This window comes from Dermochelys coriacea, chromosome 4, assembly GCF_009764565.3.
Source record: "Dermochelys coriacea isolate rDerCor1 chromosome 4, rDerCor1.pri.v4, whole genome shotgun sequence".
Taxonomy (NCBI): Eukaryota; Metazoa; Chordata; order Testudines; family Dermochelyidae; genus Dermochelys; species Dermochelys coriacea.
In genome coordinates this window covers 29,203,114-29,218,176 of record NC_050071.1, presented here as the reverse complement: position 1 = coordinate 29,218,176, position 15,063 = coordinate 29,203,114, and the positions used below count along the sequence as shown (strand labels likewise).

The following is a 15,063-nucleotide window of genomic DNA, read 5'->3' as shown; positions in this document are numbered from 1 at the left end:
ATGACTAGAATCCAGAGCCTCTGTTAAAACATTAAGAAATGAAAGAGGAAAAATAATAGCTCATATTTTGTGTTTGTACTACTGAGCCAAGAGCAGTTGTGTGTTCCCTCTTATGGCACTGCAGCAGCAGTTAAAATAATAATCTTATTCCCGGAGCTGCGCCAAGGACATTAGTGATGCTAGTACTCAAACAGAAAACGAAACAAATGATTAACTTGTTTTCCAGCCTGTACTGCCACAGTGGAATGTGGGGGTGGTACTCTGAAATGTCTTGTATAGATAATGTACCTAGTATGAGGGGCAGCACAGGAGATGAGAGGTGGTGGAATCTCCTTCCTTTGAGGTTTTTAAGGTCAGGCTTGACAAAGCCCTGCCTGGGATGATTTATTTGGGGATTGGTCCTGCTTTGAGCAGGGGGTTGGACTAGATGACCTCCTGAGGTCCCTTCGATATTCCCTGATATTCTATGATACGATGAAAAGTGAAGCAGTTGATTTTAAATTTCTTTAGAAATGCAACTAAATACATATATGTGCACACACCTGCTCAAAATTGGCAGGCACACTGTTTTCAGACATTTAAAGATATAGTAATTTAGGACCAAAATTTATTTTGGTTTTGCTTTCAGAAAATATATATTGTAAATAGGGTTGCACATTTGAATGGTACAAAAATGACAGGTCAATTGATCGGTGAAATATTGTCAAGATAATGTCAAAAGTGGTCCAATATTTTAAAGCACACTAATTTATTAGAACAGTAACAAAGTCTAAGACTTTATGGTCTCCAATATTCTTAGCCATAAATACTTGCATCTAATTACAAAAACAGAGTTACTTAAATGAGTTATTTTAACTCAGAAAAATACAAAACTCAATGAAGTTCTTAAAAATGAAAGAAATTTTTCACAATGTTAGCATTTAAATGTGAATGTTATTCAAGACTGAACTGTTAGAAAAGAGAAAATAGAATAGAAATAAAACAAACACCTAGGAACTATGAAAGAGTAAAGTCTGTTTTTAAAGTCCATCAATGCTAGGTAGGCAACAAACCAACTCTTCAAGCAGCTCAATGACCATGCTTCCATAGGTGCTGGAACTAGGGGTCCTGGGGGTCCTGGAGGATCCTTCAGCTTGAAGTGGTTTCCATTATATACAGGGTTTACAGTTTGGTTCAATGGCTCGCAGCACCCCCACTATACACATTCATAGAATCATAGAATATTAGGGTTGGAAGAGATGGAGGTCATCTAGTCCACCCCCAGCTCAAAGCAGGACCAACACCAACTAAATCATCCCAGCCAGGGCTTTGTCAAGCTGGGCCTTAAAAACCTCTAAGGATGGAGATTCCACCATCTCCCTAGGTAATGCATTCCAGTGCTTCACCACCCTCCTAGTGAAATGTGTTTCCTGTTATCCAGCCTAGACCTCCCCCACTGCAACTTGAGACCATTGCTCCTTGTTCTGTCATCTGCCACCACTGAGAACAGCCGAGCTCCATCCTCTTTGGAACCCCTCTTCAGGTAGTTGAAAGCTGCTATCAAATCCCCCCCCAATACACTCTCCTTTTCTGCAGACTAAATAACCCCAGTTCCGTCAGCCTCTCCTCGTAAGTCATGTGCTCCAGCCCTCTAATCATTTTCGTTGCCCTCTGCCGGATTGTCTCCAATTTGTTCACATCCCTTCTGTAGTGCGGGGACGAAAACTGGATGCAGTACTCCAGGTGTGGCCTCACCAGTGCCGAATAGGGGGGAATAATCACTTCCCTCAATCTGCTGGCAATGCTCTTACTAATACAGCCCAATATGCCATTAGCCTCCTTGGCAACAAGGGCACACTGCTGACTCATATCCAGCTTCTCGTCTGCTTTAATCCCCAGGTCCTTTTCTGCAGAACTGCTGCTTAGCCAGTCATTCCCCAGCCTGTAGCAGTGCATGGGATTCTTCCATCCTAAGTGCAGGACTCTGCACTTGTCCTTGTTGAACCTCATCAGATTTCTTTTGGCCCAATCCTCCAATTTGTCTAGGTCACTCTGGACCCTATCCCTACCCTCCAGCCTGTCTACCTCTCCCCACAGTTTAGTGTTATCTGCAAACTTGCTGAGGGTGCAATTCATCCCATTATCCAGATCATTAATAAGGATGTTGAACAAAACTGGCCCTGGGACCGACCCCTGGGGCACTCTGCTTGATACCAGCTGCCAACTAGACATCGAGCCGTTGATCACTACCCGTTGAGCCCGACAATCTAGCCAGCTTTCTATCCACGTTATAGTCCATTCACCCAATCCATACTACTTTAACTTGCTGGCATCCATTCAACATTGTTCCAGCACCCTTACATGCGTCTTTTCTCTTGTGGTGGGAAGAACATTCAGTGACTGGGAGCCTTCCTCTCCATCCCTCATGGCTTTCAGAATTAATTTCTCAGTGTAGACAGTTTTGATTGTAAGCTCTTCAGGGGAAGGAGTGTGTCATTTAACTTATTTAATATGCTTTGTAAACTTCCATGTATATTGATACCCTTGTATACAAATGAAGTTATACATACTTACATATGTTGTTTGTTCAAATATTCCAGCCAATCAAAATGCCCAACATTCAGTTAGTTAACCTTTTTTCCCAACACGTGGCATTAGCATGTAGTAAAGTTAGTGATTAAGACATTTATATGGGTAACAGATGGCACCATGGTGCAATCAAAAAGATAGGCCGCCACCTACAGCAGGGCATTCTTGCTGTAATATTTGACTCTGGTCAAATAATTGGCATTATTTGACTGGTCAATTGACTGGCTTTCCAAGCCTAATTTTAAAAGCAAAACCTAAATTTTGGCACTAGACTATTTTTCTTTAAAGTCTGAAGACAGTGTCTCTACTGAATTTGTGCGTGTGTAATGGGGAATGGATCACTTGATTGCTGTTCTGTTCATTCCTTTTGGGGTACCTGGTATTGACCACTGTCAGAAGACAGGATACTGGGCTAGATGGACCTTTTGGTTTGACACAGTATGGCTGTTCTTATATTCTCCCAATATTAATAGAATTATTTGAATAAAAAGAGATTTTTGTTTAGATTTTAAAATTTCCTGCGGTGTTTGCAACCCAGAAATTTCAGCATTGTGCTAATGCAGAATGAACCAGAAAGTAAAACTTGTTGTAAACAAATAAAATGGACTGGTGTATTTTTTTTTCCAAATGTTCAGGCTGGATTTGATGCAGTAACTAAGTGGAATAATAGATGGAAAGAAATTAAAATGACAACATTAATTCAGTTTTCATCACCTAGTAACATGAGTTACGAATTCTCCTTGTTCTGTTTTGGTTTTTTTTTGTTTTATTGTAAATGAAAGTGTAAAAAGAAAAGGAGTACTTGTGGCACCTTAGACTAACAAATTATGAAAAAATGAAAGTGTGTGACTTTTAACTTATCAAACCTTTTAACCTACAAAATAGGTGTCTTTTTAAAAGTATGTTGATTGTTAAATTTAAGAAATCTTTACGTATGAAAGACTTGCTTTAATGTTTCCAGATACACCAGTGATCCCCAATATGAGGGGTATCAGGGAGGGAATGTCTCAATAATACAGTTTTGTAGATGTAGATGTCCTGAATCATTTCTAAAGCTTCCATTCACTCTTCACGCTGAGCATCCATTCAATCTGACCCACCCTTGGCAGTAGCCAGAATCAATATAATTACCCTGCAGCTGGCAAAGCAGGAAGCTTCTAATACCACTCCAAATTAGCTGCTAGGGAAAGGGGGCTAAGCGGGGATAATACTGCAACCTAATCCTGGAAGCTGAGAGCGTCACCTGAGCTTCTAACTACTGCTGCCTTAAGGAGAGAGAGAAAGCAAGAGTACTTCAAGTTGGCTCGAAACCTGGAACTTTGAATAATGGCAATACACAGAATACTATCCATTAGACCATTGCTGGGACAACCCATTTTGTTTTTTACTTCTATCTGAAATATCCCCCACTTTTCCACATGCCAAGAGAACAGTTTTAGAGCTCTTTCACTAATGTTTGACTGAGACAGACAGACTGCTTGTGGGATATTGTATGTAAATAATGATTTCTAATAGAGCAAAGCTATAAATACAAAAAAAGAAGGGATTTTTGAAACACACGCTGCCAGTAATTAAAGAGAACGGGCTGTCTGCAAACTCTTGTGGTTTAACCTAGATAGGTCTATGTCTGTAGACACTTGGGCAGTAAATATCTGAGATGTAGTGTAATGTATATTAAGACCTTTCCTGGGAAAGGAGCATTATGTCATGGTTCTGCAATACTACTAAAGCAATATTTAGTTCCATTCCCTTCTCCCACAACAACCCCTGTTTTTAACATTCTCTGTAAGCAGTGACTCATTTTTTAATCATGTGTAAGGGATATAAAAACTAGGTCCAAGATTTTTTTTTTTTAAAAAATGTCTGAATAATAGATTTTGGGCACATGTGCATGTTGAACAGCTGCTGTTAATTTTCTGTCTATGGTATAGCCACAAGCTAAAAAGAAAGAATAGAAGATTCATATTATTTAATACGTATATGCTCAAAAGTGTTTTCAGACAGAGCTGATGGCCAGCAGAGCTTTGAAAGATTATCTTTTTGAGACTAGTGGCTTTTTCCCAGTAAAGTGACCAGATACTTTTTGTTTGTGATTTCCAGCTGTTCCATTTCCTCCAAGCCACCGGCTCACATCTAAGGAAGTGTTTGATAATGATGGAAAACCCCGTGTGGATATCTTAAAGGCACACCTTATGAAGGAGGGGAGGCTGGAAGAAACTGTTGCTTTGAGAATAGTAACAGAGGGTGCTTCAATTCTCCGTCAGGAAAAAAATTTGCTGGACATAGATGCCCCAGTCACAGGTAAGTGCCAATATTAAATCGGAACATGCAAACACATGCATTCAGGTATATGCTACTCCTTTGAGAGTTCGGTGAAAGTTTTCTACTCCACTGACTGCTCTCAGTACTTTAACTCTGCATCTCTGAATCCACTGCCACAATGGGCCTGATCCGAAGAGTTGCTGAGATCCTTAACTTCCACTGATATTAGAGGAAAGGACCTTAGGGGCTGAAAACTTTTGTTTCTAAAGTATGGAGAGTTCTCTAGACTAAAAGTGTGATAAGATTAAAAGTGTGTTCTAAACCTCATAAAAGATAACTGCCTGTTTTACCACATGTTAATGCTGTACATTTACAGATGGCCTTCACCTCAGTAGCACCATTCAAACTTAGTCAGCCTTTCTCTGAAGGAACAATGATACTGTAGTGAAAGGAAACTTCATTATAAGTGGTCAGAGCAATAACAAATGAGCAAAAAGAAAAAGCTAGAAGAACCTCCGCATATTATTTGTCTACGGAATTAATGAATTGTTCTGATTAAAGAACCCATTTTGCCGTTGGCTATCAAACATTTTCACTCACTCATTAATTCTCAGGAAATGACTTGTGCCTGATCTTCCTTCTCTAATTGTCTCACACTTCTGACTGCATTCTGTGCATAGGAATGCATTTGCTTGTTTTAATACTCTTTTTGTATTTTTATTTAAAAAAATATTTTTTGCAAACATACAGTTGCTTTTCTGAGAAGTTGAAGCGTCTTTGACAGGGAAACTGATCCATGGCTTAGAGAGTTAGTTGCAGAGCTAAACATTATTTCCTCCTAGTATAAATCCTAGACATATAGGGTTTTTTTTTTTCAAGGAGACTGGAGGATTTGTCCCTTCTCTTGGTAGTTTTACCAGAAACAGAAAAGGAGAGCCAGAGTGGAAAGAAAAGTTATTTTAGTAAATGCAGAAAGAAGAACACCAAGACCCATAATTAGCATTGGTGGTGTCCACCAAATACTATGTGAACTCAGCAAGTGCCTTAATAGTTCTGTCATTTTCAGAAAAGCTACTTCTGAAACCAATAACATGAAGTGGGACATTTAAGCATCAAATGTAGCATAATTTGTTAGTCTGTTTTCTGAAATGTCATCAAAACATGGAACCCTAGGTAAGTCTCCATATTTCGTTACTTGAGATGAGTCAGTCATATGTTCTGTTACTCTCCTGGGAGGAAATATGCCTCATGTAGCTCCATAGGTGAACCCTTTGGATGATTGAGGGGAGTCTTAAAGTCTGTAAGCCTTTCCTGCAAAAGAGGATACGGGCTGTGAAGTAGGTTAAATGGAGGAAGACAAGTTCTACAGGGATGCAGCACTCTCTCCTGAATTAAGGGATGCCACCTCTTCCTTCACCACATTTGGGTCTTTCAGAGAGGTTGTAGTGTGTCTCAAGGAGTGGTTCTGTGTGACTTGTGCTATCATTTCCTTTTTACGTTCACCACTAACTCCGAGATAGACATTCTTAGATATCTTTTTTGTTAATTATTCTGAGTAATTTAGTGATGTTTTCTCCCTCCTTCCAGATTAATCCCTGGAGGCCTTAGCCAATTTTAGTCTTGTTCGCTCTTATCTGAGTTTACATCTCTTTTGACCATCATTCAGGTATATTCTCTTCTGGCAATGGGTTTCAGTACTACTGTATTTCCTCGGTTTGGCTAATGGCTGTTTACCTGGAAGCTGACATGGTGAAGCTTGTATCCTGATGCCTGCTACTGAGGTAATTTGATAGTTCATATGTTCTGTGAACAAACCCTAGCTGTAAACTGAGAGCTGGAATAGCAAAACTAATCACTAACAGAAGACAAAAATCTAGAAAGGAGGAAAAGAAAACCCGTGTGTGATGCCCACTCTATTCAGTAAATATTCTATTCATCCATCCAACAGAAAGTTTCTTTGGTTCCTTGAGGATCACTGCCAGTTCAGAGTCCTTCCCTTTGGACAAGCAACAGCACCCAGAGTATTCACAAAGGTTTTCTCTGTGGTGGCAGCCCAAATGACATGTGACGGCTACACAGTCTTCCCGGACTTGGACGACTGGCTCCTCACAGGTTGCTCCAGCCAAGAGGTCAGGTCGGTGACTTTGTCCCTGCTTCCTCTTCTAGTGGTGCTGGGTGCCTGTGTGAACCCCCCTCCCCCCCAAAAAAAATCCATTTTGACTACCACATGGTGGATAAACTTTATTAGAATGACACTGGACTCAACTTCAGCAAGATTACCACAGAAGGATTGCAGTCAATGAGCTATTTGATAACTCAGGTTACTCACAGACCAAAGACTATGATCAAAGTATACCTTTCTCTACTAGGTCACACGATATTGTGTAATTATGTGGCAATATTTGCCAGACTTCATTTACACTGCCTTAGAGGCTGGCTCTGGTCTGTCTACTCACCAGACAATGACCATGTGAACATTAGTGTGATTGTTCCTGCCAGGCTTATTGCCTCTCTCTCACCTGGTGGTCGAATCCGGAATGAGTTTAAGTGGGAGTCCCCTTCAGCACTCTCACTGCCAGTGCCATCATAGTAACAGATGTGTCTCTTCTGGGATGGGGCGCTCCCCTGTATGGCCACAGTGCTCAGGGCACTTGGATCTCACAGGAGGCCAGACTATACATCAGTCTGCTGGAACTGAGAGCATTCTGGCCTGAAGGGCATTTTCCTCTCCCATATATTGACTCCAGAGCCAAATAATGTGGGACAACATCACCATGGTCTTTTATATAAACAAGCAGGGTGGAGCAAGATCCCTTCCCTTCTGCCTGGAAGCAGCCAGGCTTCGGAATTGGTGCATCAGAAATCACACCAGTTGTTCAAGCCACTTAACTACCAGGTAGTCAGAATTCTTTAGGGAACAACCTAAGCAGGCACGTCTCTGCATGAGTGGGAAATACACAGCTGTGTCCTGAGGGAAATATTCACTCAGTGGAGAACACCCCATGGGATTATGCTATGTTCCAAAGGAACAGGAAACTATCCCTGTACTGCTCCCGGATAGCTATCGGCCACGACTCCCAGGGTGATGCTCTCCTGTTATCATGGACAGACCAGCTGAGGTATGCCTTTCTGCCCATCCCCCTGCTACCACAGGTCTTGAGAAAGATCTGTTATGACGGGGCCAGAATCATTTTCATGGCACCCAACTGGCCCAGACATTTTGGTTCACAGAACTTTTGAGAATATCAACCTGTCCTTCTATCAGGATCTTCCTGGATCTTCCTGTCCCTTCCTGTCCCTTCCTGGATCTTCTAAGTCAGGAAGATAGCAAAATCAGACACCCCAGTCCAGACCCCTCACAGCCTGGTGTGTGGATGTGTGTCAGATCTAGAATAGCCATGTTTGGAAGCTCTCCAAGCCATTCTTACGCAGAGTAGAAAAGTTTCAACTAGGAACTGCTACCTAGCTAAATGGAGATTTTTCTCTACCTGGGCACAGCACAATCACTTTCTCAGAGTCTAGATATCCCAGATGTTTTAGATTATTTCCTATCATTGAAGAACTTGGGTCTCTCAAATAGCTCATTGTGGGTCCATCTCACAGCAGTCAGTGCCTTCCTTCCTCCAGTACACAGGCCTTCTGTTTTTATTTGCCAATGCAAGTTAGATTTCTGCAGGGCCTAGTCATGGCCTTTCTGCCTGTGGTCAAGCCTACACCTCAAAAGAACTTCAGTTTTGTGCTGTCATTATTTACCAGACCACCATTTGAATCTTTGACCACATGCTCTATATCCCACATTTTTAGTTGCTGTTACTTTGGTCAGAATGGTGAGCAAGATGGGAGCACTCGTGGTGGATCCACTGTGAACCATTTTTCACAAGGAGATCTCCTTTTGCCTTTATCCTAAATTCCTCCCTGTGACTTATTTTTTGCATGCCTCCTATTGGCTGGGTGTGGTGCTGCAGTCTTCCCCCCACCCTCCCCCCGCTCCTGGTGCCCCCGTAGGTTGCCAGCCTTGCTAGGTAGGTCTTCAGTGGCTTGGGCATCCAGCTAAGTCACACAATCAAACCTGAATGAATCTCTTCTAGAGGGTAGCAAAGAGATTAACAAAACTCACTAGGGTCTTCAGATCTGCCTCTGAGCCCTTTCAGTCTAGCCCCTTTCTCAGGCTTTTAGTAGAAGTCCAGCCAGAATTGTCGGTCTACCCTCAACAGTCTTTAGACCTTCTATGGATATTTCAAATCTAGCCCCTTTTCTTGGGCTTTTAAAACTTTCCAGGTTTTAGGCCTCCCCACAGTGCGGGAGCCAAGCCCGCACACTACTCCAGATCCCAATCCAGGGACGCTATACACAGCAGCCATATACTTCTGTCTCCAGTTCACTTTGCTAGTCCCTGGGCCTTTTTCCACGTAGTCCCTTTCCTTTCGCCTGTTATCTTATAATTACATTTGTCAGGTCCTCTCATTCCCAGGGCCAGTATAACTTTTCCAAAATAATTCCTAGAGCATATCCTTTAAAAACAAAACAAAACAAAAAAAAAAAAAAACTAAAAAAACACCATCCAATCTTGACTTTAAAATTGACGGTGAAGAACAATCTGCCACAACACTTGGTAAATTGTTCCAAGATGTCTCCCTAGCCCTTACACTAGAGGGATCTTAAGAGTGGAGCACGATTAGGGAGCTGGGAGCTGATAAAACAATTGTATTTGCCCTATCTAAATCTCTTCAGTCCTACTAGAGATAGCTTTAACTCGGGGTCTATCCAGCAAAGCTTTTTGGAATGCCAGGTTCCAGCAGCTTCATCTGAAGAGATCTGAGTATTAGATGGAGAAAACTTACTGAAAAAGTTTTAAATGAAAGAGGAATGATTGTTTGATCGGTTGTGTATCGCCATTCTCTGGCCAGTCCTTCGTGCTAGTCTCCTTTACCAGACTCCAGCCCTGATTCTGCCGCTCCCATATTTACATACATTTAAAAAACCCCAAACTTTGCTTAAGGTGACTTAAGCATATATCCTTTACAGCAATATGAATATTTAAAGCAAGTTAAGGCAAAATTCACACCCAATCAGACCATCTACTATCATCTTGGTACTCAACCACCCCAACATACTATTATCCTTCTCAAACAAACCTGCTTTTGGTTCAGGACACAGTGGAGCCCTGGTCCTTCACTGGGGAATCTGGGTGCTACTGCAGTTCAAAAAATAAATATTGTCCTCGTCAATATATATATATCAAAGTATATCAAAGACAGTGTAACTTACCCCAGAGCTATCTTAACTCTGGTGTGGTCATTTGTTACTTATTCATGTATCATATTATGAATATGATTGTGAAACATTGTGTCTGTAGAGATGTGAATACAGAGATGTGGACCTGATTTGCCTTTCACTTAGTAACTCCTTTACTTCATTGGAATTAAATCTGACTTAAACTGGTGTAAACTGAGAGAAGAATCATACCCTGTAACCGTAAAATAATTGTCATTAAGGAATGTAGGGCTGCAAGACTGGTGATGAGATTGTGTACTAGCATGTGATTATAAATTCTTTGTATGTATGTATGGAGGGTGATGATGTAATCTAATTGAGCCTACATTTATGCCACGAGGTAGGGGTGCGATTCTTCTGCTTGCTTACACATACAGGTGCTAGCTTACACATACAGGAGCTTGTGTTAGTATAAATAGTAGGGTAGCCAGGATAGTGGCAGTAGAGGCACAGATTTCTTGTGCCCCAAGTACATACTTATGGGGTTCAGGCAGGTTTGTACTCAGCATTGCTAAGCCGTGCCACCTCTGCCACCACTGCAGCTATGCTACTCCTGATGAGAGCTAGCGCGAGTATATGTATGTGAGCATGGAGAAGCGCACTCCTAGCTCAAGGACCAGAGGTAGCCTGAGTGTGGTAGAAATAATATGCCTTGGTTTGACTGAGTACCATGATGATGTGGAAATGTTGCCTTTTAACTCATGGTTTCCTTGTTCTTTAGTGTTTGTACTGCTATAAGAAAATACACTTGGGCTATCTAAACTTGCGTGTGTAAAATTTGAAACCCAAAGTGGCATTCAAAAACTCTTCTGCTTATAGAATCACACAAACTGGAGATGGAAAAGCCCTCTCCTGCTGCCAGCAAAGGATTATTCTTCGCTATTTTAGGCATACTAGTCTCAAATGGCTTTTGTTGAGGCTTCCAGCAGTTCCTTTGGGAAGTTATTCCATGGGCTAATAGATCCTATTGTCTAATTGTTTCCTGATTGTTCCACCTTTTTTTCCCCCCCATTGCTCAATTTAATTTCATTGCTAGCATAAAAATAACTGATATCAACAGGCTACCAGAGCTAGAAGTTGAGGTTAGAACTTTGACAGAATCAAGAATTGTTAAACTGATCAATGCTAAGGCAAGTTGTTAAAACATGCAAACATCACAGTAAAAACCAATAAAATTACAAATTACATCCAAAAGTAGCACACACTGAAATGATCTGTTCCAGCTAGGGAACCAAGCAAAGCAAGTTCTTTCTCTGCTTTTTTGAATTTGAAGCAGGTATTGACTAATATAGAGCCATAATGTGAAAATTAAATAGCATTGCTTACTCGGAGCTCCAAGCAATGCATAATTTATTCCTATTAGTGAGGCGTCAGTAGTGACTCAGTAGTTTTAAATTTGAATTAACTTTTTTGATTTAAAGCAGGATTAAAACTTCTCCATTTCACACTTCAGTGATTGAATTTATACTCCTGCTGTACTACAGTTATTGTTGAGGAGACGGGTAAATGTTCAGAACAGTTTGGTGGATAAAATACTTACTAACATCCAGGGAAAAAAGATCCAATTCCAAGCTTTAGTCGTGAATATGTGGTGTGTTTGGAGTATTTTTTCCTCACAATAGTTACATAACCACAATCTTAACAAATTTCAGCCACTTCAGCATTAGCATCAAATCTCAAACACCTACTCCACTTTTGAAACCTAAAAATTAACCCGAAGAAAAATTATTCCCGTTATTTTCCGTAGCATAGCTTATTATCATAAGGGCTTGTCTGTATGGGAAAGTGTTAACTCTTCTACTCGTATAATTTCCCATATCAACATTTATTCTAGTAAAAAGATGAGTGCTTTTCACATTAGCTTAAACCCCTTCCAAAGTGACATAAGTTAAACCAAAAAAGGCCCCTTTATACTGCAGAAAGCCTGTCTACACAGTAAAACTATATCAGTTTAAGTTCACACCATAGCTTACGTTGGATAACTTTCCTGGGTAGACAAGCCCCAAGAGAAGCTGATGGATCTGTCACAGTCCAGCCAACTTCCGTTCACTTCCACCTGTGGTGTGTACACCTGTTTCCCTAAAATAACTCAAATGCACAACTTTAACTCTGACCTCAGCAAGACAAATGTTTACCAATAGACAAACTTTTACTCGAAAAATATCTTTTCTACCTTTTTAAACACCAGAAGTCAGAATTAAGGTTGTATGTTTGATTCTGACTATACAGCTATGTAAATAATAAGTAATTACCAGAGTGTATATATTTGTATGTTGGAGGAAGGAGCGGAGAGAGAGTGAGTGAAGAGCATCACATTGCATCTACTCTGCTTACACCACCTGTGATACCTAACGATATTGCATTGATTACAGCTACCTGCTTGTGAATTCCCTGGTCCTTTTGAGAGTAATTGGCAATTTAATAGATTGTACAAAGATGTAAGGATGTGTCACAATGTGTCAACACACTAACATAAAAGTAAACCTAAAACATCTTGCTATATAGCATAGTCTCTAACTAACAAATTTTCTAATCACTCCTCACTATTTCAGTATTTTCTTTCCCTCCAATAGAAAGCCTTGAAAATAATTACTGTTAATGACTTAACAGGTGAAGTAAACTAAGCTGAATATATTGTACAAAAATATTTGGAGAGTTGATCAGGATTGATGCTGCTGTTTCTGTTTTTCATGCATTACTGAAATATGATAATATATGGTTATTGAATCATTTGTGGCTGGTTAAAGATTATGGCTTCCAAAGGAGGTGAAGATGGAAAGCAGCATGTGTTTAGTGGGTTTTTTTTTTTTGGTTCATCTCTTCCCCAAGCACTTCTGTCCATTCCAGATATGGATTGAAATGCATCTGCCTAGATCCTCAGGAGGACTAAATGATTGTCTCTCTTGGCTTAATTGAGCCTGCTTCAGATATTAGTTTCTTCAGCATCTGACATTCTGGCAAAGCTGACGTTTTCTAGTAGCAGCTGCTTGAATCAGTCAGAATGCCAAGACAGTGGATGCTGCAGCCTGTATTCTTTACAGCTACCTTGCTTGTTACTCCTTACAAATAATCCATTTCCTTTGGAGTGAAAATCATGTAGTCATATAAAGTGAAGTGAAATGAAATGATTGGCCCTCTGTTACACAGCCCTGGTATAGCTCTTCTCGCTGGACTCTCACCAGAATGCTGTGTTTGGGTCCCACCCCACTGGGACTATGTGTTGTTTAAGCTTCCTTTGATCTGAGTAGGCTGCAAGTATCATCTTATAGCCTGTGCACGAGAGGCCAAGCTAGGTTGGTTACAGCTTTATAGAGATGGGAACCTGCAACCCAGTTGCCCTGGGCCCCAGGACCAGTGCTAAACCTCCTATTCCCGAGTAGATTAAGTACACCCTTTCCCACATCTTCAGCCTCGTGGGTGCTCTGGTTCACAGTTTGCCTGTTCAGTGACATGGAGTAGGTGAAAACAGACACACACTTTCTAAGGGTTCCCCAAAACCAATCTCTTTCCTCTAGATAGCACAAAAAATACACAGAGCTGGACAAAATAATATAACAGTATTCATTTACCTGCCTTCATTTCTTCACCACTTATGAGTGTTCTTTTGGGCTTAGGTCAGTCTTCTAAATTAGGAGTTCAGCATCTCCGCCTTCACAGGACATCTCCTCTGGATCATGCAATCTCTGTTTCTTTTCTTCTTTGGCTGATACCACAGTTAAACAGACCCCCTCTGCTACAAAAGAAGGCCCTTCTGTTTTTCCCGTTGTCCGTGCTTCCTTTATCTCTGAGAGTCCCTTGGAGTTCTCCCCAAGTCTCTCAGGCTCCCTGATTTTTAAGACCAGGAGTTAACACCTGATTTCTTTATTGTGTTGAGGGATTTTCAACTTTCCAATCCCTAGCCCCCAGCAGAGGAGTTGAAGAAAACTGGTTTTGCTTAGGATGTGGCCATCCCATCATTCCAAGATGATCTGATTTGAATGGCAGCCATCAAAGATTAACAGTGCTCCATTGTCCCTGGTCTGGGAGATGTTTGACAGTCATGACAGCATATGGTTGACTCCACAGACACAGAGACATTCTGTGATACAGCAATTTTATAAGATCCCCAAATTGTCACAATCTCTTCCTCTATTTAGAAATAAAACTTGTATTTATGTGATACAACACGAGACCTTTTCTGCAGTGGAGGATGAGAGATGCTGTGGTATTAGCTAGTCGAAGTATGTGGAGTGGAGAAGCCTGAAGTGACTGAAAACACAAACTTTCGTGCACAGATCCAGAATTACCATCTATGGTTTTATTCTGACATTTACATTTATCTTCATATTTTTAATGTAGGGATATTTTAATCATTAATGACAGAATAATCCTTGTAAAATCTGGGCATAGTGCAGACAGGTGTTACCAAGGATTGCTGACAGTCCAAGATTTTACAGAAATAGCAGGGAACCATCATCATTGCTGATCCTGACCCTTGGAGGAAGTTCATGGAAATATACAAAAATCCAGAAATCGAACTTGTGGTGCTGCTAACGTTAGAAAGCATCTGATTCAGATGCCTGCACATCCTGTCTGCACCCTGATCGTCTTCTCCTCCCACTCTGAAATCCCTACTTTTTGTCCTTTTTGATGCATACGTACACCTGAAAAAGCAATTCCTCAGCTGAGTTTAAGGAGTGTCACTGAAGTTTTACAGGCACATAGTGACCATGTTAGAATGTTTATAGTACATTGCAGCACCTTAATGTTTCCCTCCCCATAATTCACAAAGACACTTGGTTTCTTAACTTTATACTACACATTTCATCGGAGACTCTGTTTTGCAAAAATAAAGCAAGTGAAGCAGGTACTTTCCCCATTTTACAGTACAGAATAGGTAAATAACTTGTCCATGGCAGAACTGAGACTAGAACATGGAATTCCAATGCCTGAGTTTCCTTTCCTAAAATAATCATAATG

General features: G+C 40.8%; 1 protein-coding gene across 2 annotated transcripts in view; it reads left to right on the top strand.

Moving 5' to 3' along the window:
• Window positions 1-15,063, top strand: part of PPP3CA (protein phosphatase 3 catalytic subunit alpha) — a 345,008-nt gene that overhangs the window by 135,272 nt on the left and 194,673 nt on the right. For both annotated transcript variants that reach the window (XM_038399269.2, XM_038399270.2), the window contains exon 2: window positions 4,669-4,869. In XM_038399269.2, coding sequence (XP_038255197.1) covers window positions 4,669-4,869 — 201 coding nt within the window. The remainder of the gene's footprint in view (window positions 1-4,668; window positions 4,870-15,063) is intronic.